Below are 14,560 nucleotides of genomic sequence, written 5' to 3'. Positions count from 1 at the left end.
CACGTGTGCCAGCCAGGCAAACTCTGCAAGAAGAAGAGTTAGAGCAAAGTCATATCCCTCCCCTCATTATTCAGTCATTTTGTACATTGATACATTGCTTAGGTCACCTATTATGAAGTGTTTTGTCCAGGGGTGACTCTAGAATGAGTGTCAAGCATCTCCTAACAAATAGATACCTCCCACACATAGGAACTTTTAAAAAATCATAGTAACTTTAAGAAAGGCGGACTTCAACTCTCAGAATTCCTTAGCTAGCTTTGCTAAAAATTCTGGGAATTGCAGTCCATCTGGCTGAAAGTTGCCTAGGTTGGGAAGTGCTGCCTTAAATATAATTTTATTTTTTTCTCAGTACAGTTGCATAGAATGGTAGCTGCCTGGTATCTCTCTGAAATAAGTCACAACTCCCTGGCTTACAGAAAGAAAAATAGACAGACCTTTCCCTGCCAAAACAGGTTCATCCTCACCATGATATTTTGTTTATATTAAACATTCAAGATCTGGCATAACAATGGTGTAATGTAGAGGAAATTCTGCCTCTTGCCTTCCAGATGTAATTTTGTCCACAAGCCAGCTTTTCCCTATCAGTCTAGCTATGCATCATCTTTGCACAATCACTTTGTAACCAGAAACATTGGCTGGGCAATTGCTTGCTGATGTTGATTTCTCTCACAATCCAAGCAACAAGATAGTTTATTTAAGGAAACAGCTGCAGACAAACAATTTCTTCCCCCATCCTCCCCACCTTTTTTGCACAAAAACCACATAAGCAGAGAGACATCTAAAGGTGCTTCAGTGTATTGCAACAAGAAATGTTTTTGCTTTATAATATAAGCCCAGTCACTTAAATGCTTACTCATACCTGAAGTTAATTTATCTATTACCTTCTACTTCTAAACAAGCACTCTTTGTGTCTTTGGTGAGATATATGTAAAATACCGGTAGAACCATTTCTAAATCCAAATAAGGATCTGATCTCCATGCATTAGCAAAATAAACAATGTGGGCTCTCTTGATTTGCAGGAGATCTTTTTCAAATTGCCTCTTTACATATTCTGCTTTTTGCTTCTCACATGTCTTGTACTCTCTGCATGAATACAGAAAATGGAGAGGCATCCTAGCGATTATTTTGTGAATTGTAATAGCAAAGGATGAGCTACTTTCCCTTGAAATAACATGCACAATGGGAAAGTTTGTTACATCCTGAGAACAGCCAACTGTGGGAGAGGGAAGCCATTTTGTTTAATGGCTTAGAATAAATTCAGTCAGAAAGAGATATTTTCCTCTCCTTCCTAGAGATTTCCATGGCTTTCTTCCTGAAGATCTACACTACAGAAAGCCAATCTGATGTGTATCCGATTGTGTATTACAATGTGTATTATATTTGCACATCGCCAATACCACCTCAACCTCTCCCCCCTCCCCTCCACATGTCTGATTATGCTGACTGGAACTAATAGAAAATAGAAAACTCAGTCAAAACATCCAGACATTTATCTGTACTGCTCAATTCTAGAAATGAGGCAATGACAGCTAGAGTATAGGAAATGATAAAATCCTTTCTAGAACAGACCAAAGATCTGCCTAGGTGTCCAAATCAGAAGGCTCCATTAGAAGTCTTAGTAAAGTCCAATCATGGAACAAATACCATTTCAGACAGATAGTTGTTCTTCTGAAAAACTTCCATGTTGGAGCCCCCACGACTTCTAGAGGCAAGTCATTCTACTAATTAATTGTTCTGTCAAGAAATTTCTGCTTAGTTCTAAATTAATATAAGAAGAGCTACTGTGGTATGATGTTAAAGTTCTCAGGACAAGACTCAGATTCTAGACATAGGTTCTCAGGACAAGACTCAGATTCTAGAAATAGAATAACAGGGTTGGAAGGGACCTTGGAAGTCTTCTAGTCCAACTCCCTGCTTAAGCAGGAAACCCTACACCACTTCAGACAAATGGTTATCCAATCTCTTCTTAAAAACTTCCAATGTCGGAGCATTCACAACTTCTGGAGGCAAGTTGTTCCACTGATTAATTGTTGTAACTGTCAGGAAATTTCTCCTTAGTTCTAGGTTGCTTCTCCCCTTGATTAGTTTCCACCCATTGCTTCTTTGTCCTACCTTGGAGAATAGCTTGACTCCCGCTTCTTTGTGGCAGCCCGTGAAATATTGGAACACTTCTATCATGTCTCCCCTAGTCCTTTTAGTTTTCCTTTATACATTGAAGCCATCTAAGTGCCTTATCCCTCTCGCTCATCCTGAGGGAATAAAAAATGTTATCTTCATTGGATCAGCCTGAAAGATTATGGTCTCTACTTTAAAGCAACCATCCCTATCTTCTAGAGGATAGGACATCAAGTCTAATCATCCCAAGAAAACTTGGCCATGCTGGCGGGGAAGGGGAAGCCTGTTAGGAAAATGTAATATATTAGAATGCATGGTATGCAGTTATTCTTTTATTTATCTTGAACATCCTGTTCATGGATGTCATAAGGAATTTTCAAAGTCTACCATGTAGAAGAAGACAAAACTGGCTTCTAGCTATTTTCTCCACATTGAGAACAAAATTACTCCCTATTTTATCACCTAAAGAATAATAGTAATAATAATAATAGTATCACTATTTTCACTCAATTGCTTTGCTTTCTGTGTCTTTTCTCCCACTTTCTGCCATATCCTTTTTGAAGTGAGTGATCAGAAAAAGCACAGGTTATCAAAATACAGCTCCAATTAGTTTGATATAAAAATCTAATGTTCAAATGTATTTTAGGATTCTTTATTGTTAATTTCTAGAATTGTATATTTCATTATAACCATATGCACCATAATTCCTAGAGTTCTGTCCTGGATAGGGAAAACAGATAAACTCATTGCTTTGTGAATAGAATTACTTTTACTTTTCTTTCTTTTCATTGCACTTCCTCTCCACAATTGCTAGTAGAGAAGGAGAAACTTTATTAATATAGTTTTTTGACTCATTGCGTTTCTTCCTTTACAGATAATAGTTCAACAGAAGCTACTATGGAATACTGTGTAACTTTTAATGATAAACCAGGAGAAAAATGAACTGGACTTAAGATAATTACATCTGGTTAATATGATTACTCCTACCTGTACATATAAAATATTTTCCTCCTGCTGACACTTAAAATATACAGATTGATGAGAATTTTTGAAAGGACTTTAGGGTTTATCAGAAATCTTAAGATCTGCACCTTTGCTTTATGAATAATAAAATCAAATTGCTTTATTCTTGGTAAAACCTGTTTAAATCAACACTGTGTGTGCTATGCAAAGAAAAACTTTTCTGAGAAAAATTATGCTACAAATCTATAGGATTTTAAATTTTTTAATCTACAGAGTCACTGATAATTGGAGATATTTCAAAATAAAATGTTTGGGAATGTCAATTCACATCAAGATATACAATCCTATTACAGTGAAAGGAATCCATCATTTCATGATACTCAAGAATCTAATAAATAATACCTATTGTCTAAAATTTCTAAAATTATCTGAGATTACTCAAATAATCCAATGGTCAAACAATGCCTAAAGAAAATAAATACACAAAATATAGTGATCCCAAGTATGAATTTACTTGCATTATTTTGGTTTTCCAGGTATACCGGCTTCATGAGATCCAGAGATGGAAAGATTTCAATGCCAAAAGTATTTGATCTTTTAAGTATCAGACAAAAATGGGGTGATCAGTTAGCATAAAGTCCCATGGTGTCAGACACAGCCCATTATAAAATGAAAGTGTTAATAGGGAGTCCCAAAGTGCACATATACCTTTTTCACAAGCTGAAGGACCAAAGCATCTCCTGGGGACTATAGGAACAAAGAAGCATGAACTTTGTTCTGCCTTTGACTCATATCCACAGCTAATAATGATGACAAACTATTTTGAACTCTATAGGGGTTTGTTGAAGTGGCTAGTGGATTTTGAAAGTCTAATGTAAATCACTTATCAGAAAATATGGTCAAGAGGCTATTTTTCTGAGTCATTTCCATGTTTTTGAGGTACATTGTTATTATCCATAAAATTACAAATAGGCAGCCATTTATATCAAGGTCCTCTTGGGATCTTTTCACAGGAGTTCTTGAAATGGGCACTTTCATACTATAATGTTTTGCCTAATCTTGTCGACAGATCAAATCTTGATTTGTTTCAACAGATACCTTCCTTAGAAGGATTTTAAATTGACACTTAGGGAAGAAATGGCAAACTGGAAATGGCTCTATTAAAGAGGAGCCTACAACTATGATGGAATGAAGAGCCAGACGTCTCTTTGTAATTCTACTCTGAGTAAGAAGAGAGCTTGAGATAACCTATAAGTGCTCCATACAGTTCTCTATTCAAGGAGGCCTCAAGATAGCAGTCTCTGACAAGGAGATGAAGGAATAGCCATCTTTTTGTTCAAACCATGATTGGCACTTTCAAAAGGACACTAGGTTTGCATACTTCCTATTGTAATTGTTTTTGGAAATTGCTTTTTACTTGCGTATCAGATAGTAGTAACTTTTTTATCAACAAGTTTTACAGCACTTGGTGAGTTTCCTTCAATCCTTAGTGAAGTAAATTTTAAGTACAAAAATTATTTTAAAAAATCTTTTGGAATAAGCAACTAAATGATGATTAGAACTCTGATTTTGGAAAGTTACAAATGGACTAAGGATCAAAGTGGATTTGAATTAATATTTTGGAATTAATTATAAAAATGCTTTCCTAGAAAAAAATGTTTTTGTTTTGAATTCTCTTTAAATAAATGATAGGATGAGACTTGAAGGTTGGAACTAGAAGGTACCTGAAGGAAGTAAAGATTATAATTAAATGAGAAGAACATTTAATTTGACTTAGTAATACAGAATTTAGCAAAATGTTTTAAAATTGGGCACATTGAAAGATATTTGTGAAGAATGGATCCAGAAGTGAACTATAAAAGTATCTGTCATTGCAGATATTGTGTTTAAAAGATGTTATGAAAGAAGAATAAATATTATCAGGCAAGAATGACACTGATCTGAAAATGGATTTAAAAATGAGAGCCTGCAAAAATGATATGCAAAAAGATGCTATATTGGACATACAAATGAAATTGGCTGATATCTTGATATCTTGATAAAAAGATCATATGAACAATAACCAAAAGAATGACTTGAATAACTTTTCTATAGTGGACTTACAAAAGGGACTTGTTAATACTTTCAAGAATTTTGTGAGAAGAGACAAAGGCAAACGAAAAGAGATCAAGTTTTAGAACATTACTTGAAAAGACTAAAGACGAAGATTGTTAAAAGGAAGAAATATAAAGTTGTCTTATTTGATCAAGGTTTGGTAATCCTTAATGGATATTTGCTGACATCGAGACTAAAAGGCAACATTTTAAGGATTTGTTTATAGATAAGAGATAAGTTATGGAAAGAAGATATCATTAGTTTTATTTTACGAGGTGATATGTTATTAAACATGTTTGTACTTGTGATGAAGGCGACAATCTTTTATTTATATACTTCATTTCTTTTTCTTTACTATAATCTTATATAGTCATTCTTCTCTATTTTTCTTTCTATTTCTCATTGTCTATTTTTTCTTTTTTTAGTTTTCATCTTTTTAAATACTATTAAATAAGTAAATTAAATAAAAATACTATTAAAAGTACTGTTAGCCTAGTATTGTTAGTCATAACCACTATTATAGTGCTATTTCCACCAATTCCAGATACCTTCAGCATACTTTTTCTACCTCTGATGCAGGGGTGAAATGTTCCTGGTTCGGACTGGATCGCCCGACCCGGTAGCAATGGAGGTGGGTGGATTGGAGAACCGGTAGCAAAAATCCCTGACCCCCCCATGCCCAGCTGAGCCGCACAATCATCAGAGGCTTTTTGAAGAGGTTTTAGAAAAAATGCTTTTAAAAGCCTCTGACGATCCCAGCTGAGTCGCCTAATCGGCACAGGTTTTTAAAAGCATTTTTTTAACAAAAAAAAATGGTTTTAAAAGTACAAAAAAAAAAGTTGGCCGTACCCACCAAGTCACATTACCCCCCCACCAAGCCATGCCCACAGAACCAGTAGTAATAAATTTTACATTTCACCACTGCTCTGATGTCCCAACTTATCTAAGCCTTACATAAAAGCACCCAAAACAAACCAAAAGCCTATAGAATAGCAAAATGAGAATAGGTGCCTACTAGAATTCCTGTTCAACAATGAGTATCGGATTTACTCTTAAAGAATCCTGCAAAAGTGTCTATGGGGATTCTCAGAATAGAAGACTCAGTCTATGGGACTTCCAGCAAAGGAGAAAGTTTCACCTCTCCAAACAACCTTCTCCACTGATAAAGTTGTAATAAAATATCAAGTTCAAATAAGACAGCATTTCCTACTTGGTATCTTCCAGTTACGTTGAAACATTTCCCAGAATTCTCAAGCAGGGCAATATCAGCTCCACTTCTCAGATGATCTGAATTTGAACAAGGTTTTGTTTTTTAAAAAAAGGGGGGGAAGGAGTTAATACAAACCAATGAGCCACTGGTTGAATCCATCGATGGATTCAAACCACAGAATCCAATTCTGGAACAGTAGAAAAGTTATTGTTGCATTTCACTTGAATAGTAGTTTACTCATATTTAGTGACCCTTGAACTAAATTAGTGACACTTGAATAGGTTTATTCTATTGTGACTAATAAGTAGACAATCGATATTTCTAACTCTACCTCTTTTAGACCCATCTACATTTTGAATTGGGATACTGAATGTCCTTCTCCTTTGCATTGATGAAGTGTTCCAGATGTTATTTCTGTGAAAAAAGCCCATACAACCAGTTGTGGGTTTGTAAACTGCATCCTTTGTGTTCAATACTATGGAATGATTAGAATAGAAATTCTGCCTTCTCTTCCATTAGGTCTCATTCAGTTTGATGAAAGAAAAGTTACTTTAGAAATTATCTAACATCAGGAGAAAATTAAACTTTCACAGATGATGGTACTGTGCTCATTCAGTCGGTTGGTCACCAAGAAATGTGTGGGAATGTTTTCTCTTTCCTTGTGCAAATTTCTTTCCAGGACATTACAGTTTTCTTTTTCATCAATTCCAAATAAAAAAGCTTGAGAAAAAAAACTCCCATTGGGATTTTTCTATAATACTGCTGTGACAGATGGATTTTGATTTTGAAAAGATTTTTTCCTTCCCAAACAGAAATTGGTTGAAGTCATCTACTCGATTTCTTTTTCCACAAATTTGACAGAAATCTTCAAAATGTCATTTGCACCTAAAAGATGTGAGAGGTAACTCTGCCACTGCAGTTTGGAAAAATGTCCATCATTTAACTTGCACAAGAGCTACAGTTTGTGAGCTGCTTTTCCTTTCCAAAAATGTCTACGAGTTTAATTAAACTTCTGGAATAAACCAGTTGGCAGGAGACACCACCTTATCGGCAGCTGACTGCTTGCTTTCCCAGTAAGTTATTAGCTTTATTGCAGAACTGTAGTTGGAAATCAAATGGGATTAATGTCTGCAGTAATTGCTTTTGGGCCTTTTATAATTCTAAGAGGAACTACTTCAATGGTTTTTTTCCTTGTACTCTTTTCCTTTCCTTTTTTCCCCTTTGCATTGCAATAAATGAATGGACTTCTGCATGCAAGCTATTTATAATATAAAGCAAGCAATAAGGAAATGAATACATGGATTTAAATCGATTTGTGTCATAGTCTTGATTTTACAAGATAAAATTTTATAAAAATGGGTTGCATTTCAGAAAGAAAAAAAAATAGGGTTTGTGCAATTTTGATAATCTCCATATGCACTGACAGATGCTGAATAAATAATTTCCTATGGGGTTGAGTGAATGTGTAATATATTGCTAACTGTCCTGCTCACTGACCTCTGAGTATATTTTGAAAAGAAAAATAAATCTGTGTGGCATGTACAGTATGATGGCCCTTCTGTGTGACTTTAATTTGTTATCTTTTTTGCTAGGGTATTTTAGCTAGTCTATTTCTTCCACTCTCTCTGTGTGTGTGTGTGTGCGTGTGTGTGTGTGTGTGTGAGAGAGAGAGAGAGAGAGAGAGAGAGACAGACAGACAGACACACACACACACACACACACACACACAGACAGACTGCAAGTGGACTTTGCAGAACTCTTTTACTGGAGCTGGACCAGGATGGAGAGTGGAAGATCTAAGAAATCTCTTGATAAAAAGGTTGAGATCAGGCGTGAAATCCAGCAGGTTCTGACAGATTCTGGAGAACTGGTAGTGGAAATTTTGAGCAGTTCGGAGAACCAGCAAATACCACCTCTGGCTGGTCCCACAGTGGAGTGAGAATTGAGATTTTGCAGTATCCTTCCCCTGGAGTGGGGAGGGAATGGAGATTTTGCAATATCCTTCCCCTGCCACGCCCACCAAGCCACGCCCACCAAGCCACACCACGCCTACCAAGCTACGCCCACAGAACTGGTAGTAAAAAAATTTGGATTATTCCAAATTTTAGACAGCTATCTTAATCAAATTGCTTAACTTTATTGCCAGGCTCCCTCTCTATATAGTGCATCCTACAAGAAGACTGTGGTAGATTTTTATGAAAGGGAGAATATTTTGTGCTTATTTTCACATAGAAAATTATAATTGTGTTGCTTAATTTTTAACCCTGTGTTGTGTGAACCCAGGAAATCAAATTAATTTAGTAAAGTTTGATTCAGTTAATGATTTTACTCTGGGTTTTGCCCAGAAAACTGTTCATTCTTTCCAAGCTGCCATTTTGTCTCTTTTCCTGCTAGACAATATTTTTTTAGTTTTCTCTTCCATGTGGCATTTCATGCTGCAGCTACTGAGCATGCTCTGTGTATCCTAGGCTATTTCTTGTGAGGATTTCCAGGGATGGAATTCTTTCAATCACAAGGAGACAATCACTGCAACCATCATCAGCTCATTCTCCTTTGGGTACGCTTGCTATTGACATACATTATTCAAATGCATGGAAATGTTGGCTTCCCAGAGTTCGCAGTCTTGCCTTCCCAAGGTGGTGTGGAGAGACCTTTTCTATGGAATATATTTCCACCAATTCATTTCCAAGCTGGCAACAGAGGAAGATAATTTTTTTCCCCACACCCTGTGTGGAAGATGCCAAATAAACAGAGACAGAGCAAAAATTCTGCTCTGATATCTCTCTGCATTTCTATATTAAATGAGGAATATTAAATAAGTCACTTTTTACCTCAGCCAGCATAGACATGCAACAGGCTCCTGTCCTTACTGTAGCAATGTGGCTCGATTTATAATTAACTGAGATAAATGGATATTTAGCTCCTGTAGCTGCAAGCTCCTAACTAAGCAGCATATCAGGGTTCATAATTTCTGATGATTTCACCTAATTTTTTTGCATATCTCTCTCATGCAAAGGATCTGCTCACTGGAAACATTGTGACTTGTGTTTTCAGAACTATAACTCAATTGCAGTGGTCCTGGATTCTAGCTGTTGCCCTCAGTTCCATGCATAAGACTACATAGAATACATTTGTGAGCAAAAGAAGGTACAAATATGCTTGTTCAGGCAATGGCTGGATTATACATTTGTTTAATCATCCACAAGATCAGTATTTGAAATATAAGCAATTGCATGGGGAAGGAGGGTTTAACCTGAATGTGGGAAGATTTATTTTTCTGTCATTGGGTTGAATGAATGAGAACAGGTATATTCTATTACAATCCCAATTAATTGAATTGTCCTTTGGTTTATCTTCCAGAATGTGCACAAGTATTTCATTCGGGAGGGGCAAGGCTGATTTTGTGTGGGAAACACCTGGACAAATTAGAAGCTCTCTGTGATGCTTTAAATAGTGTGGCTGATCCTACTACAGTAAGACTCTTGTCTTAAAGGTTTATATAAAGGCAACAAAAAGACACTTGATCTAGAATGGCCAAGCAATTTTTTCAGGGTTTTTGAATTAAACATTTCTTCCCAACAAATTAATTACTCAGAGGGCCAATGATCCTACCATTAGGTAGAAGTAGGAGGTTTCCTTACCTATTTTCATCTTACTTGAACAAATATGGGCAACACACTGTCTCCTTTGCCTTCCTTAAAATATTTATTGGTCTTAGACACAGGGAAGGAAATTGCTGGCCCATGCTTGTATTTAACTAAAGATCACTTGCTACTCAAGCTCAGGAAGGCAAATACTTTTCCCTGCTTCTACTATAAAGGAACATGAGCGATCAACATAAATTTGAGAAGGTAGATACAAGTAAAAAAAACAACAAGTGGTTGAAAAAATTATAGGACAAAAGAAAATAGCAATAGCAATAGCACTTAGACTTGTACACCAATTTACAGTGCTTTTACAGGTCTCTCGAACTGGTTTCCAGTCAGCATATTGCCCCCAACAATTTGGGTCCTCATTTTACCCACCTAAGAAGGATGGAAGGCTGAATCAACCTTGAGCCTGGTGAGCTTCGAACTGCCAAATTGCAGTCAGCCGGCAGTCAGCAGAAGTAGCCTGCAATACTGCACTCTAACCACTGCGCCATCACAGCTCAAAATAAACTGCTGTGGACAACTATGGTAAAACTACACTGCCAAAACTTCATCCAAAATATGGTTTATGTTACATGCAAAAAAGGGGACTTTTGAAACAAACCATGTATTTTAAATATGTTTTTATTTCCATATGGGTCATTCCATGAGCCAGCTCGGTATACACCATAACTTACAGATTTTAGATAGAAGGAATTAAAACTTTTTTGCACATTTTTTCTGAGTTGTGAATCAATAGCAGAAAACATCTATTAAAAAGGATTAAATGGTATTAAATAACCTAGAGTGTGCTATTCTTTACTATTCCACCTATAGGAAACTCAATGGTAAATTAAAGCTGAGTTGGAATATATGTGCCCATGCTTGGTTGAGGAAAAGAAGACTTGCACAGACTAATCTGAATGGAGGTTGCCAATGAATTTCTTTCTCCCCTTTCCTCTCTGATCAAGTCTTTAATAAGCCCCAAGGTTCAAGAATCCTGCTAAAAAAGCACTCATTTTCTTCTCTAACCTCTTATTGGTTCTCTTACTCAGGCAAAAGCTGCTCTGAATCTAATCTGGTTTGGGGAAATCATCAGGAAAAATTATATGAATAGAACTGGAAGGGATCTTGGAGGTCTTCTAGTCCAGATCTAAGCACCTGCAGCCTTGAGTTTGACTCCCCTGACCTATACCATCTCAGACAAGTGACTGTCCAGTCTCTTCTTAAAAACCTGCAGTGTTGGATCACCCACAATTTCTGGAGGCAAGCTGTTCCACCGGTTAATTGTCCTCACTGTTAGGAAGTTTCTCCTTAATTCCAGGTTGCTTCTGTCTTTGACTAGTTTCCAACCATTATTTCTTGTCCTTGTGTAGGTAAGAACTCTAATGATTTAGTTCTTTGATTTTCTAGTCTAGGACATAGATTTTCAGCTAATTGTAACTTACTCAAAGCACATTCTCACTCTCCTCAGTTACACAAAGTGTAACATAAATTGGCCAAAAGGTCCTTTAGACACTGAATGTGCTGGCTTGTGTTATGTATATACAGTAGGTGTTATTGAAACAGGACAAATTGTTTCACAAAGGCCATGAGGAAGGATAAGAAGAAAATATCATTTTTGGCCAAGGGGAAACCTGTCTTGAATGTTCTCTTGAAAAGGGAAATTTAGATATCGAAATCTCACCTGCTTCCGCTGGTGCCCTTTTCTCAGAGATTTACTAATTTTGCAGATAACTTTTCTGGGAAAAAAGAAAATTTAGTCTTTCTTTCCAGTAAATACAGTACTAATAAACTGACTAGTAAGCCTCTTAAAGATCCAAAATTGCTTGGTCTGGATTTCTAAACATGTATAAAAGGCTAAAGAGGAATCTTTACAAGAACTTTCAAAGATCCTTTCCTTTACCAATCAAACATTTTCCTGGCTCACTACAGGTATTATGCTTTTTCTGAGCCTCCATTTTTGAACAGAACTGAAGACAGGCCCAGAGTCAGGTCTTTGGAGAGGTTGTTTTCTTGCTTAATAATTTCCTCAGAGCACCCTTCACCTCCTTGTTTCTAAGGCTGTAGATGAGGGGATTCATCATGGGGGTGACCACGGTGTAGAACACAGACACAGCCTTATCCTGGCCTGTGGCAGAACTGACCGAGGTGGGCCTCATGTAGGCAAAGAGTGCTGTGCCGTAGAAAAGGCTCACCACCAGGAGATGTGAACCACAGGTCGAGATGGCACGGCGTTGGCCCTCAGCTGAGCGAATGCGCAAGATGGCAATCCCAATACGGGCATAAGAGGCAGCGATGAGGATGAAAGGCAGCAGCAGAAGAATGGAGCCAAAGACAAACACAACTATCTCTGCCTCTGAGGAGTCAGCAGACGCCATCTTGATGACAGCCGGTACCTCACAGAAGAACTGATTGATGCGATTTTTGGTACAGTATGGCAGGCGTAGAGCAAAAGCGTTGACAATGAGGGAATTGAGGAACCCACTCAACCAAGCAGCTCCTGCAGTCCAACGACAGAAGTGCCAGTTCATGATGGTGGTATAGTGTAAAGGATGGCAAATTGCCACATAGCGGTCATAGGCCATGAGACCCAACAAAATACATTCTGCCATACCAAACACCAGGAAAATATACATCTGGAAGGCACACCGGACAAAGGATATGGCTTTATGCCTGGAGAGAAGATGTGCCAACATCTGTGGGATGGTAACTGAGGAATAGCAAAGGTCCAGCAAGGACAAATGGAGGAGGAAGAAATACATTGGTGTGTGTAGGCGATGTTCAATCCCAATTAACATCACCATTGTGCAGTTGCCTACTAGGGTAACTAAATAAATGACCAAAAAGAGAACAAAAAGCATGGTTTCGGTCATGGCCCCCTCTGCCAGGCCCAGGAGGACAAACTCAGCCACGGAGCTCTGATTGCACCACTCCATCGCGTGTGCCAGCCAGGCAAACCCTGCAGAACTGAAACAGGAAGAAGAAGAGTTAGAGGGAAGTCATATCCCTCCCCCCATTATTCAGTCATTTTGTACATTGGTACATTGGTTAGGTCACCTATTTGCACATTTTGTCCAAGGGTGACTCCATTTTCAATGTCAAAAATCTCCTGACAAATAGTTACCTCCCACACTGAATCTCTTGAAGTTAATGTAAAATATGTTATTATTTGGTTTCCAGTCTCCAGTGTAGGATGCAAGTCACTCATCCAGAGATTTATTTTGCTCCTTTTTTATTTCACCCTCCCTGATCTCTTTGTTCTGGGTTTTTCCGCTGCTTCCTCTCAAGCACTTTAAAGAGGTGATTATCTTTATTAGTTTTTAGTTAATTTAGTTAATTAGTTTGTTAGCCTGTGTATACATTAGTTTATTTTTCCAACCCCCCCTTCCCTTATTTGCATCGTTGACTTTTTTTCCTATAGAAAGCTTGTCATCTATAACATAATAATGCAAGGCATAAGAGTCACTACAGCAAGAAAAGGCTGGACCTGCTTTAGACATGATCCTACTGCTTTGGAAGTGGATGTGGTCCATTAAAATGGTCTCACCCTGACTTGCTGTTCCTGTTCCCAAAACACTCAGATAGCAGCATGACCATGACAAGTATGAATATACATTTAGACATGCACCTATGCTGATCTTTAAAAAGGAAAAAAAAAGGTAACTGTAAGATAGGTGGACTTCAAATGTCAGAATTCCTTAACCAGCTTTGCTAAGAATTCTGGGAATTGCAGTCCATTTGGCTGAAAGTTGCCTAGGTTGGGAAGCACTGTCTTAAATATAATTTTATTTTTTTTCTCAGTCAGTTGGTAGCTGCCTGGTATCTCTCTGAATGGTAGCTGCCTGGTATCTCTCTGAAATAAGTCACAACTCCCTGGCTTACAGAAAGAAAAATAGACAGACCTTTCCCTGCCAAAACAGGTTCATCCTCACCATGATATTTTGTTTATATTAAACATTCAAGATCTGGCATAACAATGGTGTAATGTAGAGGAAATTCTGCCTCTTGCCTTCCAGATGTAATTTTGTCCAAGCTTTACAGCTTACAAGCCAGCTTTTCCCTATCAGCTAGCTATGCATCATCTTTGCACAATCACTTTGTAACCAGAAACATTGGCTGGGCAATTGCTTGCTGATGTTGATTTCTCTCACAATCCAAGCAACAAGATAGTTTATTTAAGGAAACAGCTGCAGACAAACAATTTCTTCCCCCATCCTCCCCACCTTTTTTGCACAAAAACCACATAAGCAGAGACATCTAAAGGTGCTGCAGTGTATTGCAATAAGCAGTGCCTTTGCTTTGTAATATAAACCCAGAACTACAAAGGCAAACTTATTGGTACAGTGGTATATCAATGTCCTGGTAAAACAAGGAGGGATAGGCAATTGTCAACTCTCCAGATCTGTCAATTTCAGATAAGGCCAATGACAAGAGGTTGGAGAAGCTGCATTCTAAACATCCGGAAGTCACTCAGTTGCCTACTCATGCTTGAAGTTAATTTATCTATTACCTTATAGTTCTAAACAAGCACTCTTTGTGTATTTG

General features: G+C 37.5%; 1 protein-coding gene across 1 annotated transcript; it reads right to left on the bottom strand.

Moving 5' to 3' along the window:
- Positions 1–12,003: 12,003 nt before the first annotated feature.
- LOC117657219 (olfactory receptor 2D2-like) lies at positions 12,004–12,951 on the bottom strand. The gene has a single exon (XM_034408185.3). It carries the CDS (start codon positions 12,949–12,951, stop codon positions 12,004–12,006), a length of 948 nt encoding a protein of 315 aa, XP_034264076.3.
- Positions 12,952–14,560: the final 1,609 nt, after the last annotated feature.

Source organism: Pantherophis guttatus, chromosome 2 (assembly GCF_059756535.1).
Source record: "Pantherophis guttatus breed Tessera chromosome 2, ASM5975653v1, whole genome shotgun sequence".
Classification (NCBI taxonomy): Eukaryota; Metazoa; Chordata; class Lepidosauria; order Squamata; family Colubridae; genus Pantherophis; species Pantherophis guttatus.
Note: the sequence above shows the minus strand (reverse complement) of the source record. Positions and strands in the feature narration are given on the sequence as shown.

Bases quoted from the DNA above. Each gene is read 5' to 3' on its own strand.
- LOC117657219 (XM_034408185.3), bottom strand. From the start codon at position 12,951: ATGGAGTGGTGCAATCAGAGCTCCGTGGCTGAGTTTGTCCTCCTGGGC.